General features: G+C 39.2%; 1 protein-coding gene across 2 annotated transcripts in view; it reads left to right on the top strand.

The window, feature by feature from the left end:
- The window catches only part of CD151 (CD151 molecule (Raph blood group)), a 48377-nt gene extending 37609 nt beyond the window's left edge, over positions 1 to 10768 (top strand). For both annotated transcript variants that reach the window (XM_058157369.1, XM_058157378.1), the window contains exons 6-8: positions 1330 to 1482; positions 5006 to 5092; positions 8526 to 10768. In XM_058157369.1, the coding sequence (XP_058013352.1) occupies positions 1330 to 1482; positions 5006 to 5092; positions 8526 to 8585 (300 nt within the window). In that variant the 3' untranslated portion in view covers positions 8586 to 10768. The remainder of the gene's footprint in view (positions 1 to 1329; positions 1483 to 5005; positions 5093 to 8525) is intronic.
- The last annotated feature ends 4875 nt before the right edge of the window (positions 10769 to 15643 follow it).

Raw genomic sequence — 15643 nt, forward strand, 5'->3', positions numbered from 1 at the left:
AGCTAATATCTTCCAACATTACTGAAAGAGTTTCTTAATATTCAGTATTTGTATCAAGCTCAAGGCCTAATTAGTTCCAGGTATTCCTCCACAGAGATGAACTATTCAGTGCCAGAGGGTGGTTCAGTCTTTTCTTTATATCTCTCTCAGAGGGAGTTTATTTATTTGTTTGTTTGTTTGTCCAGTTTCTATGGCCTTCCTTCTGGACTGGGCGATTAGAGTTCAGAAAATATACTACAATTAAACATTTGAAAAACATTTTAAAGCAATAAAAACAGTAAGGTAAAGGTTCCCCTCGCACTTATGTGCTAGTCATTCCTGACTCTAGGGGGCGGTGCTCATCTCCGTTTCAAAGCTGAAGAGCCAGCACTGTCCGAAGACATCTCTGTGGTCATGTGGCCGGCCATAAACGCCAAAGGTGCACTGAATGCTGTTACCTTCCCACCAAAGGTGGTCCCTATTTTTCTACTTGCATTTTTTACATGCTTTTGAACTGCCAGGTTGGTAGAAGCTGGGATAAGTAACGGGAGCTCACCCCGTTACTCGGCACTAGGGATTCGAACCACTGAACTGCCGACCTTTCGATCAACAAGCTCAGCGTCTTAGCTACTGAGAACCTCCAATTCAAGATACAGAAGAGCAAGCTATTTGGCCCGTTACCAATATAGCCAGGAAATGGAGCCCTTGACACATTCAGTGTCCCAGGCTTTGAAACATAGTCAGGTTTTTAAGGCCTTATGAAAGACTAACAGGGCTGGGGCCATTTTGATCTCTGAAGTGAGCAGGAGCTGTTGAGGAAAAAGCTCGTCAGTCAACGTTCTTTGGCTGATTGCAGCATGCACATTCTGCTTGACTTAGTTGGTAGAGACTCTTTGAAAAAGGTGATCCCTCATGGATCCCAAGCCATGTAGGGCTTTATAATAATAACAGCATTTGCAAAAGGAGGTGAAGAGGACTGACTTCAGGGCAGTTTTTTTAGAAAGTACTTTAAAAAAAAAAAAGGATTCCAAAACTGTACTGATACACATTTTTCTCACTCCCAAACTGAAAAGAGACATTGTAAGCTTCCAGAAACAAAGTGAACTGGTGGGAAGAGGTGCATAGCCTTGTAACTACATAACGGCAACAAGAAGCTTAAAAACAAAACATTTTTGTTCTGTTGTCTGGCTGGTGGGTGGTTGTGTACTGACCTTTTTATGAAAAGTGGCCACAAGTTGTGCATACTTGAAGGACATGTTGTCAAAGACAGGACACGTAATTTTGTAATTTTGGCCAATACGTCATGCAATTTTGGTTTTCTCATAATGTCTTATTGCTTGTGTTTTTCAGTTTAAGTGCTGCGGCAGTCATAATTATACAGACTGGAGTGACAGCTATTGGTACAAAGTTGAAAAGGAAGGAAGGAAAGTCCCCGATAGCTGCTGCAAGACAATGACTGATACCTGTGGTAAAAGAGATCATCCTTCAAATATCTATAAAGAGGTAAAAAAAAACAAATTAAAAAGGAAACCGTACAAAACCAAGCCTTCTCCAATTATCACTGTGTTAAGAAAACACTGAAGAAACCATTGACTGATTATGCTCTTTGATCAATCATACCTTGGTCATTATGCATTTGAACAACATAACAGCCTCCATCTAGAATTATATCACAGTACAGGTAGTCCTCGACTTAGAACAGTTTGTTTAGTAACCATTCAAAGTTACAATGGCACTGAAAAAATTGACATGACCGTTTGTCACAGTTATGACCTTTGCAATATCCCCATGATCATGTGATCAAAATTAAAATGCTTGGCAATATTTATGACTGTTGCTGTGTCCCAAACTCTTTTGTTACCTTCTGACAAGCAAAGTCAATGGGGAGGGCAGATTCACGTAACAACCAGGTTAATTTTTTTAAAATTTGCATTTATATCCCGCCCTTCTCCGAAGACTCAGGGCGGCTTACACTATGTTAAGCAATAGTCTTCATCCATTTGTATATTATATACAAAGTTAACTTATTGCCCCCAACAATCTGGGTCCTCATTTTACCTACCTTATAAAGGATGGAAGGCTGAGTCAACCTTGGGCCTGGTGGGACTTGAACTTGCAGTAATTGCAAGCAGCTGTGTTAATAACAGACTGTCTTAGCAGTCTGAGCCACCAGAGGCCCAACAATAACTTATCAACTGCAGTGATTCACTTAGCAACTGTGGGAAGAAAGGTTGTAAAATGGGGCAAAACTCACTTAAATGTCTCACTTAACAACATAAATTTTGGGTTCCATTGTGATTGTAGGTCGAAGACTATCTGCATTTGTCTTGAGTATATCGTTCTAGAGAAGTAAACATATAAGCAAAATTGATACTTATATTCCTTAGCAGCGCTGGCCCTACTGTTCTTGGCATATGAGGCCAAGAAGTTTTGCCTAGCTAGGCAGCCGCACCTCTCTGATCTTCACTAAGCCAGTATGGTTAGTACTGAAAGGGACACCAGAAGGGAAGGCCAAGACTATATGCTAGAAATGGGAGAAACATTCTGGGAGAAAACAGTGGTAACCTACTTTTCATTATTAAGAAAACAAATGGGGATATGTGAAATTGAACTCGCCCTAAAGAGTATTTTTCTTCTGTTTTATTGTGCATGTAAGCTTTTCAGTGTGAAGAGTAGTGAACTATATATATTTCAAAATGCCCATTTCTACTCCAATCCTTTAGAATTGATTTAAGTGCAAAACTCCATTTTTCCACCGAGCTGGTTGATGCTTTCAGCCTCTAGGATACTTTGCTGGATGATGATGATGAAGCAGTCCCTTTCAGTGGCGCTCAGGGGTGGATTAAGGGACATGAAGGCACATGAATAACTTCTGCAACTAAGCTTGTTTTGGTCATGCAGAGGATGACCAAACTCTGCCTCAGGGCACAATTGCTGACTGCTGAATCCAGGGGACCCTTTTTTTAAAAAAAAGCCCCTTATCTAAAATGTTGGGGAAAGAGGCTCTTCTGAAGCAAAATTTCATTACATTCATCTGAATTTTCCCTACATTTTTCCCTGCATCTATTTCCACTCTCTCTTTTTGTCTTTGTTTCTAAATTGCAAACCTTCCTTCTATCATTGCTGCTGTACAATTAAAAAAAATAACTAACAGGGCTGGGCTACTTTAAAGACTAGCCAGTTTATTATTGTATAAGCTTTCATGGATTGCAAATCACTTCTTCCAATTCACAAATGTTTTGATGATGGTAATAATAAAATGGGCTATTTTTAAGTTGTCACAAGGCAGTGGCTTATTTTTGTTCCAAATGCTCAACAGGGCAACTCCATACAACCTGTGAAATAAGTAATGTTCCCAAAGACTTGGAAACAATAACGAACCATTTCCTCTTGATGAGATTTCCTTCCAGCCAGTATTTGAATCTGACCTGCCATAAATAGGTTGAGAACATAAGGAGAAAGACTACTTTGGGGGTTATATGATTTAATTTATTCCACTGTAGTTGTATAGCCCTGGGAAGCAATTGATAAGGAGAAGGTGGAAAGGGACAATTCATGACTCCTGTCATAAACATAATCACTTGTTTTTATCTTTGCAAGAATTAGATTGTAAGAAACATGAGGCTAAATAGCCAGTAGGTTTGAGGGCATCTAGCAGCTTCATGGCCAAAGAAGGATCTGACCTTAGATTGCCTCAACATGTTTCCTGCTGGCTCAGTTTTAAAATCATGGGACATACCTTATATCACTACTGGGGTTCATGGGTATGAAATGAATAATGAACGTTTGGACTTTCCCCAGTTGTCTGTAAAAAACTAATATATATTCGGATTATAATATGCAACCACATATGCTGGTAATGTTTCTATGTTTGGAAGATCTGAGGGAGAAGCAGGTAAGACATCAAATGTAATGTTTTCCAGAAATGCTAGGCTTCATTGATCCCAGATTATGTGTTCTGCCTCCCTCACCTCAGTCCGAGCGATGGCTTAATTAGCCAGCACTATCAGCTCTGGCAGCAAACTAGTGAGTGTCTGCCAAGTGTCTTGGTTATCTCCCTTGATGCCGATGAGTCAACAAACAGTACTTCAGCTCTAGTTAAGCAGTTGATTTGCCTGCTATGAAGAGGCATAGCATCCCTTGCTGCTTTTATATCCTGTGGGGTGTGGCTCCATGACTCAGCACTTCCTAGGCCTGCCCCACCTCTGCTTCTGTTGTTCCCGCCTCTCCTGCCTACAAAACCTAGGGTCCAGCCAGGCCTGATTGCCATCAGCTGGGTCTGGAGGCATAGCCTGGGGGAGGGAAGAGTCAGGGGACGGAGGCCTCGTTATCTCCTCCACCTGGCCTGCCTCTGGCTCCTGGAGCTGAGCCAGGGAAGCTGGTGCTCCCGAGGTAAGTCCTGATGGCCCTTCCCCCTCACTTTCCAAGTCACTTTCTGGCAGGGGGCCCAGCTCGGGAGGCGCAGACACAACATTATGTATCAAGCTTTGTTAGGGTTAGGGTTATACTCCTGGTTCTTCTTCTTGTGCCATATCCATCATTGGACGCTGGCAATCATGCTGGCAATCCTATTTTTATCAACAGTCGCACTGTTGAGTTTTGTTCAAACCTAGTCCCTTAAAGTTGAAGCCATGATGTTCTTTTTCTGCCTAGACCTCGTTTGCCTTCAATCTTTCCTTGGAGGATTAAGTGAGGGATGCCGTATTTTTCTGGGTGTCACATTACATGCCCAGAATATTCTAACTTTTGCTTTTTTATGGTTTTGATGATTTCCCTTGGCTTTCCCAGTACTCCTGGTTGAACCTTCTTAAACCCACTTGATAGAAGGCTGTATGGAAAGCTTATCAGGAGATGGGGATGATTCTCAAGCTGATGACAGTTTTGCCACATGTATCAACCTGTGTTTTACCTCATCCATTCATATGTTTGCATCTTGAAGGATGTGACATTATACAGCATGAGAAGATAAAATGAGCTTAAAAAGATATGTATGAAAAGTAACATCACCTCAATGTTTTATTCCCAGGGTGGCTGTATCACTAAGCTGGGAAATTTTATCCAGGAACACTTAATAATTATTGGAGCAGTGGGGCTCAGCATTGCATTTGTACAGGTATGTAACTAGCAAAGACTGAATTAGGCCTGCTCAGAGTTTGAAGGACTTCAGAGTTTGACTTGGAAAGCCAACTTTGTCAACTGTAACCAAAATTGGTACTATAAGAGGCCCAATGATCCAGTTAATTGAAGTAGGAGTAAAGTTTTTTTCCCCCTAAGCTAGAACCTTGCTGAAGATTGCATGGTAATAAACTTATTCCCCTGCCTTAGAAATAAACCTGAATAGAAAATATTTCTCAAGAGTACCATCCTCTTTAATGAATTCGATAACATTTTAAGGAGAAGCTAACATGGAATCTTAAATTTCTCTCAAAGACTGAGGTCTTCAAACTCGGCAGCTTTAAGATTTGTGGACTTCAACTCCCAGAATTCTGGGAGTTGAAGTCCACAAGTCTTAAAGCTGCCAAGTTTGGAGACCCCTGCTCAAAGGTTTTTTTTTTTTAAGCCTAAAGAAAAAAAGCTTCAGAATGACAGTCAATTCAGAGATCTGTCATTATGCAAAGTATGTCATAAAACCAAGATTAAGTGATAGAAAGTTTATAGGCCTGTGATGTTGTGTTAATTTTACACAGTTTTATTATGGTTTTTATGTTGTTTTTCGTTTTTGGAGCCACCCAGCACTGGACATAAGATGAGAGGCTATATAAATGTTTTGAATAAATAAATATTTTAAATAAACGAATTGCAGGATTCATTGTGGCTTTTATGTATACCTCAACTAAAATGTGTATGTTGTTAATAAGTTGTTTTCATCCATCATGGCTATCACCTTTGTTTTTAGGGTCTGTGAGGCCAAAATGTACTGAAGCATGAGTATTTATTTATTTAAAACATTTATATAGCCCTCCATCTTATGTCCAACTTTGGGTGGTCAAAAGTGAAAACAGCATAAGAATCAAATGGTGGAATTCAAATTTTTTTACTACCAGTTATGTGGGCGTGGCTTGGTGGGCGTGGCAGGGGAAGGATGCTGCAAAATCCCCATTTCCACCCTACCCCAGGGGAAGGATACTGCAAAATCCCCATTCCCACCCCACTCTGGGGCCAGCCAGAGGTATTTGCCGGTTCTCCGAACTTCTCAAAATTTCCACTACCGGTTCTCTAGAACCTGCTGAATTTCACCCCTGATAAAAACCATAATAAAACTGTAAAATTAACCACATTAAAAATATTAAAAAAAACACCTAGCACCGAGATAAATGATAGATTATGATTTGGTAGGTAAATACAAACAAACAAATTCCTGTCAAAAATAACTTTAAAATATTGAAACAGTTGTTATTTCCTATATCTTCACCCAGGCCACAACCACCACCGCCAGTCATATATAAAGGTGTTGACCTGAACTTAACTTTATATTTTTACAACAGCAAATAGTTTAAACTGAAACCTCATCTTACTTTACACTATATATGCGCTGGAATGTTTCTCACCCTTGTGTCTTTTTTTGAAATCGAGTATTTCTGGATCCTGAAGATTTGTGGCTGTCATTTACTCCTGGAGGCTGTGTGTTCCTCCAGGGCAAAGAACTCTATGAACAAACCCTGCAAAGATCTTATACCAGCTTTTTTATAAAAAAAAAAAGAAAACACCAGCCAGTATTTAAAGGAGGATAATTGGCTCTGAAGACCCGACACTCTCTCTTACCATCTAGAAACTTCCCTGCCTAAAGAGGATTTCTACTGTGTATGAATAGCCATGTGATTTCATGTTGTTTGGATGCTGGGTTAAAAATGATACAAGCAGCCCTATTTATGGATTGGAATCTGCTTTTCAATCTAGGCCTCAGTGAAAAACAGAGACACACTTGAATTTTTGAATTATTTTAAATTGCATTTTGTTAAATGTGTAAATGGAAGTTCCAGTAATCTATTTTTTTTCTTTTTCAGGTGTGTGTGTGTGTGTTTGGGAGAGGGAGGGAGGCTAGAAAGTGTCTTTTTCAGGAAATGTGAAAATTTATAAAGCAGTCAAACAGCGCCCTCTGGTGTTAAAGCAGCACAACAACAAATCAATTTGCAAACTCCTGAGGGAGGGAGGGGTTTTGAACAGCTTCTTACAAATTCCCCTCGTCAGAGGTGTTAACCCACTGTGATAATTACATCCAGTGTCTGGGAAATTAGTAGTTTTCCATCATTGGGTATCTCCTTCCTCCCTGCACATTTCAAATAACTTTGGAGAATAGTAAAAAAGAAAGCCTGCTGTGCAAATGCTGGAAAGAGCCCAATTCTTCTAAGAACGGTACAGTTCACTGGAGAATTTTTGTTAAATTGGATCTGCACACTATGATGTAATCCAAGTTTTGCTTTCTTACAACACCATAGAAAGAAATGTTCCTATGCATAATATATTGATTGTCTTAAAAGCTCATTGCCATCCTATTCAGTTATCCCATCACTTACCAAGAGAAAATCTCCGGTTCCTTCTTATAGGTCCACCTAAATAAATAAGAGCGCCCGTTTCTTGTCCCAGCTTTTACCAGCCTAGCAGTTCGAAAGCATGTAAAAAAAATGCAAATAGAAAAATAGGAACCACTTTTGTGTTCCGTGTGTTTTTGGTGTTTAGTCATGCCGGCCACATGACCATGGAGACGTCTTCGGACAGTGCTGGTTCTTTGGCTTTGAAGCGGAGATGAGCACCGCCCCGTAGAGTCAGGAACAACTAGCAAATATGTGCGGGGGAACCTTACCTTTACCTTTAAATGTATCCTCAGCATTTCTGATTATAGGATACAGTTTGATTTAAATTTATTTATTATTTAAATTTGTATGCTGTCCATTTCACTGATAAAGTGACTCTGGGTGGCTTATAAATGATTAAAAAAGATAAATAAATTTAAAAGTTTATAAGAACTAATACCAGATTTAGAGCTAAGAGCTAAGACCAAGAGACTGATGACACACAGGTGAAATATTCTTATCCTGCTAACCTTCTCCAGCAAGCAGCACCCCCATTAAACTGTTGGCCTGGGAATTCTGGGAGTTAACATTGAAACCTTTATTTGCAATCATAGATTTTAGCAAAGTTAATATAAAATAGCAGCAATCCATATCATTCTGGGAATCAAAATCCACAGATCATAACATTGCTAAATTTGAGAAACGGTGATTTAAACCAGGAGTCAGTTTGGTCTAGTGGTTCAGGTACCAGACTAGAAAGCAGAAGACTGTCAGTTCAAATCCTGCCTTGGCCGTGAAAGTCAGCTGGGGTGACTTTGGGCAAATCACTGTCTCTCAGCCCAACACACCTTACAGGGTTGCTGTTGTGGGGAAAATAGGGGGAAGAAGGTGTGTTGGCTATGTTCACCTTGAGTTACCTGCAAAAATAATAAAGGCAGGATATAAATGAAACAAATAAACTGCATGGATCCACAGATGTTCTGGCTTAATATTATAGCCCTCCTCTTACTTACCTCCATTCTCTTTGTCTCCTAGATATTTGGGATGTGCTTTACTTGCTGTCTGTATAATAGCTTGAAGTTAGAGCCTTACTAAGAGCTCATGGATTGCCTACCTACTCATTTCCTCCACGTTCCAGCCCGTCACCCTGACCTTCTCTACAGCAGCACAGAACTATCAACCTTTCCAGGACTTTGCTGCTTCAAGGAATTTATTCTGGGATCATCCGGTGCCTCTGCCAGAAATAATAGTCCTCCTTGAGTCAGTAAGGAGGGAATTCAGTGCTTAGCTAAGTCATTTTTTTCCTCTCACTCCAACGTAATGGAGCTATAGAATGCAGCCTGGTTGAATTCTTTACAAGCACACAATCTGAAAGAGAGCTCCCAAGGACATGGTGCCTTTGTCTTTTCCCAAACCATCAATCAAGGTCTTTGAGTTCGGAGATATGACAACTAAGCATTGTGTGTGTGTAGTAGATGCTTTCTTCCTTTCCCTAAATACAGTGTCTGTATGGAAGTTTTCATGACATCTTACCCAAGAGGATAGCTCTATCTGTCAATAGATACTCCTACTGGAAAATTTTTCCTCCTAATTGCCTTACAGGATGCTATCCAGGGATGGATGAATAAGATAACCCTGCACATTTTTGTTCCCTTCAAGGAATATTTTTGTCCTGGAGAAGAATATTCTTTTGTGTTTCTCAAACCAAATGTTGGAAGACATTATTTTGTTCACATAATTAGAAATTTTTGACTTTAAAAAAATAATAATCAAAAACTTATTGAGATAATCCCACTTTGAGGTATGCAGTAATAACTCTTCATAGAATTAGATCCATTTCCAGAATGACATCTCTTTTCACTGAGGAAAAAATATATATTATCAAGTTTGAAGTCTGATACAAAAGTCTCATTTACCAGCCAGGTATGATCTGATAGGAAGAGATCCAAAATTTTGATCACTTTACATTATGAGTGAGATTCATTAGGAAAAAAATGTTGAGAAAGTGGTGTCTTTTCTAAAAAGTGATCATTAAAAATTTATCAGCAAAGCAGAAAAGTGATCACTACCTCTTTGCAGCCATAGTAATACTCCCATGTTTAGGAGGCTGACCAGGCACTGGCTTCCATCACTAGATTTATTAGATTTCCCAAGAATTCATCCACATGGAAAATTCCTAGAGAAGCTGCCTATCCTTTATAGCCCTTCAGGGTCCAATTGGCATACCCATTGCTAGAACATTTTGTGCCCCTTCCTACATCCCATTTTGGGTTTCAGGTATAAAGGTCTTTAGTTAATGCTCGTTTATCCCTCATCCACAGCAGCGGGCACTCAAGAGTGCTTTTTAAAGTGTTCACTATGGATTGTTGTTCCTGCAATCCCTGGCCATTAGCCCTGCCATTTGGGTTTTATGGGAGATAGTCCATAGTCATAGTGGGCCACCAGATTGCCTATCCCTGGTTAACAGACTACTACTGCCTGTAAGGTCTGTGATGCTTTCGAACCTAGCAGGGAAACAGATATGTGATTTACCTGGAGGTTGTTAGTACCATTCTCCCTTTCCCCCATCTCTTCCCTTATTGGTTCTTTTGACAGAATTGGCAGCAAGGGAAGTCACATGATCTGAGACTTCTTTTTCAGCCAGGACCAATCCACTTTGAGTGGCCATATTCCCTTCCCCACCACAAAATCACTATTCATTCTTTCAGAGAAAAAAAAGGTGGAAGAAGGTATTTTTTAAAATCTCTCTCTCTCTTCTTTCTTTCCCCTTTTTGTAGGCCCTTACTGCAAACACCTAACATTAACTCACACTGTTCTGAAACATCCATGTCACTGTTTTGAGTTAGGAAGGCAAATGGGAAGATGAGAAGACAGATCTCTTTTGTGTAAATGCTCACACAGGAGTCGGGGGGGGGGGGAGGATTCTCACTGTAAAGGTTGACAGGTCTTAAATTATTGACAGAAATTCATTTCTAGAATTAGGGGTGAATTATTTCTTGAATATGACATGGTGTGTTCCTTGAGAAATGGGTTATTAACTAAACTACTGCTATGATAGCTTGAAATGATGTTTGACTACTGAAATGTACATGCACATTGGCTAGCTTTCTTTTTCCCTTCTTTCTGGGAGTCATATAGTACCATGGTATAAGCAGACCAGGTATGCTGATTGGTAAGCTGTGTCTGCTCTTTTTTTTTTCTTTTTTAAAATATATGTATATATTAACCATGCTTAAATGCAGTTATGTTGCTGGCCAATAAAGTTAAATGTGTCTTTATTTGTCTTGTGTAATGCTGAACTGATCTCCTATATACAGTGGAAGAATAACAGCAATAGATTTTCCTAGGATGAAGTCTGAGCAGAAGGGAAGTTCTTAACTTTCCTGCTGTCCAGGACCCTCCTTAGCTCAAATATAATTGCCTTCTGGGTTAATAAAAACAGATTCTACTGCTACCCCCTGCTCATGCATTTCAGAAATCCAGCTGATTTCCTCTTCTGAAATAATACCTGTATTAAAATATTTTTCTTAAACATTAGAGGAAGTCAGGTTCCATTTTTATGTGATGGAGCAGAGTCTAACCATCTGCTGCTGCAGTTAATTTGTAATGTTGCCAGTGGGTATGTCTAAATACCCAATGACCTTGGATAATCTCATAAAGGTTGGCCTTGGATGAAAGATCACCAGAAAATCCAAAAAAATGTAGCCGGAACTGGGAAGTAATCAATGCTAGAAGAAGGTAATGGCAAATTACTTCCCTGTCGTTCCCAAGAAAGCCACATGAATTTGTCCTTGAATCAACATGAGTTGACTTTATCTGAGCTATGTAATGTTCTTTCCAGCCTGAAAGTCGTGCCTGTGCTTTGAACAGGATACTTGGGGGCTGTGATTAAAAAGAAGTGGGATCAAGATTTAAAAAATATTTTAGTTTTTAAAAAATTATTAATATCATTGCAATTTGATGACTACCCAGCCCATTTTTTTTTTTAAAAAAGGATGCACTGTGATCCTGCAACTTGGGATGTGCACTTCTGTTTTATAGTGATAATACAAGGGTGAAATTGTCTTGCCTCTATTTCATTCTAGACTATACAGGGAATTATTGTTCAGGAATTACAGTTGGGATTAGCATCTCAATTGCTAAGCAATCATGACTATACTTTAGCTTTCCTTCTCCTGCCTTTTGGAATCCTCACCCCAGCCCTGGGATAATTAGCAAGAAGAGAATTTATGTTCACATTTACATTCATTGGAAAGGAAGGGATTACAAAAGAGTATAAACAGGCACACAGTGGAGAATGCACATGAAAAGAAATGAGTTAGCATTGGCTGTTTGGCTAGTCTAATGCCCTAGCAGCTCCAGGCAGAAATGTGAAAGTGATTGAAATCTTGTCAGTTACAGGCAGCAGTTGGGAGCTAGTGAATTAAGATTGCGGAGCTGGGTTTGTTAATTTGTGGTTATCGTCTTTTGGGGAAGCACTGCAATGTAGAGAAAAACAGCTCAGGAAGAGATTGATTATTGAAACAAACTGGGGGAGGGGGAAAGCAAAAATGGGTCAGGCATAGGACAATGCATATGAACTGACTGTAATGCCAAACATGATCGAGAGATGCTGTGAAGGTCATAAATGCACACCTTGGTCACAAAGTTATTTTTTTTATCATCATAACTTAAAAAGAAGTCAAATGAGGCAGTCTGTAAACAAGGTCTTCCTGTAATTTCTCCAGTCAAAAGTTGACCTTTTGCATTTTTTTTCTTCATTGCCCACGACTAGCATCTATTACATCAAGCTGTTCAAAATCAACGATTTGAAATCTCAAATTGTTTGGAGCAATTTGAGATTTCAAATAAAATTTGGTGATTCAAACAGAAACGCAGAAGTTCTTGTTTAGACCATTGGTTCTCAACTTCTATGAATTGACAATACTATCTCAAGTGTAGTAGTAGTAGTAGTAGTAGTGTGTGTGTGTGTGTGTGTATTGTACCAAATTCGTGTTTGCTGATAAAGACATAAAGGGTTTTATCAGCAAACATAAATTTGGTACAAAATAGTTTGTTGTGAAAGCGACTGCCTGAGGGTTCCTGGATTGGAGTTGAAAGGCAAAAGGGAAGCGGTGTGCTCCCTCCGGTTTGAGGGAAAGTTATACAATATTTAAAAATACCTGCACTTGATATTTTGAATTGAATTGAATATACGGTTTATACAGAATATACATAATGCCCAAAAATATTGAAAAAATAAGACAAAAATCCTGTAGCACACTGGAGACAAACCCGTGGCACATCTGATTGAGAACCACTGCTTTAGAATCAAATAGAAACATGGGACTTGCTTCTTCGTAAACATAGTTGTATTGTTGCAGTGCTTTTGTTTATGAAAAAAAGCCTTAATGGAAGTACGTAAGAACAAGCTCATGTCAAAGCATGAAAAAAAGGAATTGGAGGACCCTTGCATTCTTTCTAGGTTTTGAAACTTCTTATTGCATGAGTGTCTGTGAAGATTCTCAGTCATCCAGGTCATGGTTGTCCCAAAAGTGCTTCCCACCCCCTCCCATCCAGTCAGAACTGAAGAAGCTTCTTGGATGAGAAGCGAAACGTCTTCAAAGAAAAACCAGAAAGTCCTATTGCATGAGTGCAAAGCGATCTATGGAATATGGGGTGAGACTAACCCAAGTTGTGCCCTTATTAAAGGCCCCCAAAGGTATTTGATAGGATGCCTGAGGCTTCCACTCCGCAGTTATGATATCAGTCTCTGCTTTATACAGCGTGAAGCAATTTTCCAGCGACAAAATACTGTAGTTGGATAATGGAGGAAAATGAGTGAATTTATTCAGCAGTTCAAGTTGGTCGTTTCTATCACAGGCCTTCTGTTCTCTGTGAAATTTAAAAGCCCAGGCAATGGGAAACAGAAATAACGATTGGAAACCTCATGAAAACCTAAGATCAATAACATTTCAAAATGTTTTTGTTCTGCTTTTCAGCAACTCCGTGGTAGCAAAGGGGTCCTCCATGGATACATCAATAAGAATGCCTTTCTGTTTTTCATGTGGACATAACTCCATAACCTCCTGAGCCAGGATTTCATTAAGCCATTGATGTTAAAGATCACATCATTCACATGTAGTATATAAAGATCTGGAAGCATAAAGAAGAACTAAAAGCCTCCAAGGGAGATTCATGTCCAAACTCCTGATGTTGTACATTGCACTGTAGTGACAACCAGAGCACTTGTTCAATACCATATAAAAGACATTCGTTATTAGGTTTCAATTAAAATTGTAAAAAGTTCTTTTGTCTCGAACAACTCCAAAGACTTTACCTTGTAAACCATTCGTTGCTCCTGAGGGGAGAAAGAAAACCCGTCTGACCTTTATTATATTTATTTACTGATTTTCCTTGAGCAGTTTAAATAGCGTGCATAGTTCTTTCACCCAATTTTATGGTCACAACAATCTGTTGGGGTAGTTTGTTGGAGAGCGAGTGACTGACTCAGAGATAGTAAATGAGTGACATTGATGTACAGTGGGTCCAAATTAAAGCTTTTCGTTCTAGTCCAACAAAGAGTTCTGCAATCTCTGAGGGTCAGTTTGGAGCCTTGGAGGTGCCTCATGGGCTGAAAATGCCAAGGTGAGCCACAAACCAGAAGCAAATGAAGTGCTGAGCTCAGTTATCCATTTATGTTTCTCAGAAGAGTTCAGGATGCAGGTGGGACTGCTTATTGCTGTGAACACAGATTGGGTTGTGTCTTATGCCTTGTTTTTTCCCTGTTCATTTTTTCTGAATTAAAAAATCTTAACAAAATTGGGCAGGAGGATTGGTGAATACGCCAGCAGGCAAATTGTCTCTTGCAGTACTACTGAACGTTAGGAAGCCAAGCTCTAATCACTACACCAATTGTCCCCAACCTGAGCACCTTCCAAACGCATGGAGGTCAACTCCCAGAATTCCATTGTTTCCATTGCTGAGAATTCTGGGAGCTGAACTCTGCATGTTACAGGCCATCAAGAACAGAAGGATGAATTATGTAAAACCGACAATCTACAACAGAGGTTGTAACCTATGGCTCCTTTATGATTTGTGGACTTCAATTCCCAGAATTCCTGAGTCATTCATGCTGACTCAGGAATTCTGGGAGTTGAAGTCCACAAATCATAAAGGGATCATAGTTCTCCAACTCTGACATACAACAAGGTTTTTAAAACATTTTTTTTATTTCTCAGGACCCCTCTACACCTTTAAAAATTCCAGAGGAGCTCCAAATGAAGTTTTGTTTTTGTGTGTTGCCTTTGTCAATATTTACTATATTTAAAATTAAAAGAGATGCATTTACTGCCATTGCCAATTCTCACAAGTGTTTGATGGGATTTGAATATTGCATTATTTTTCAACATAGGCAGGCAAATAACTTTGATTTTGAGGACCTCTAAAAGGATCTTGGGAGAAATCTCTAGGGGGTCTTAAGATGACACTTTAAGAAATACTGGTCTACTGACTCTTATTTCAACAAGAATAGAATAAAAATGAGCTGTCATCAAAATAATTTGAAAATCTTGACTGAAAATAGTCCTTTTTAATTTGATAAGCAACCTCTTGTGGATCAAGTTCAATAAATTCAGCCAGAGCTTCTGATAATTTTTTTTTTAAATCTTCCCCTTTCTCCTCATTCAAGCCCCTAATTCTCAGAGCTCCTTCCATCATTCTATACTGCATCACCACCACTTGATCTTCATTTTTGTCCAATTTGATTTGCATTCCCCCCATTCTATTTTCTATTTGTTGATTTGACTGAACAATTTCTTGCACCTCCTCCTCCACCACCTCCAGTCTTTTTGCCAAACCTTGAAAAGCCATCAAGATATCTTCTCTTATTTTTTTATTATTCTCTTTTATTTCTTCTCTTATTTTCTCATTATTATCCATAATCTCCTTAAACCTTTCTTCAGACACTTTCCCTTGCTCTTTAATCAGATCTTCTAAAGCTGGTTCAGAACCCCTTCTACCCCCAGTCTTAGGTGGTTTAGTAGCCATTTCAGTTTTAAAATTCACAAAATATAAGTCTAGAAACTTCTTTTCCCTTTAAGTATAGGAGAGCTCACTTCACTTCATTAAAATCCACACATAACATTTCTTATCTTCTTAGTTACACAGGCTGT

Source organism: Ahaetulla prasina, chromosome 1 (genome assembly GCF_028640845.1).
Source record: "Ahaetulla prasina isolate Xishuangbanna chromosome 1, ASM2864084v1, whole genome shotgun sequence".
Classification (NCBI taxonomy): domain Eukaryota; kingdom Metazoa; phylum Chordata; class Lepidosauria; order Squamata; family Colubridae; genus Ahaetulla; species Ahaetulla prasina.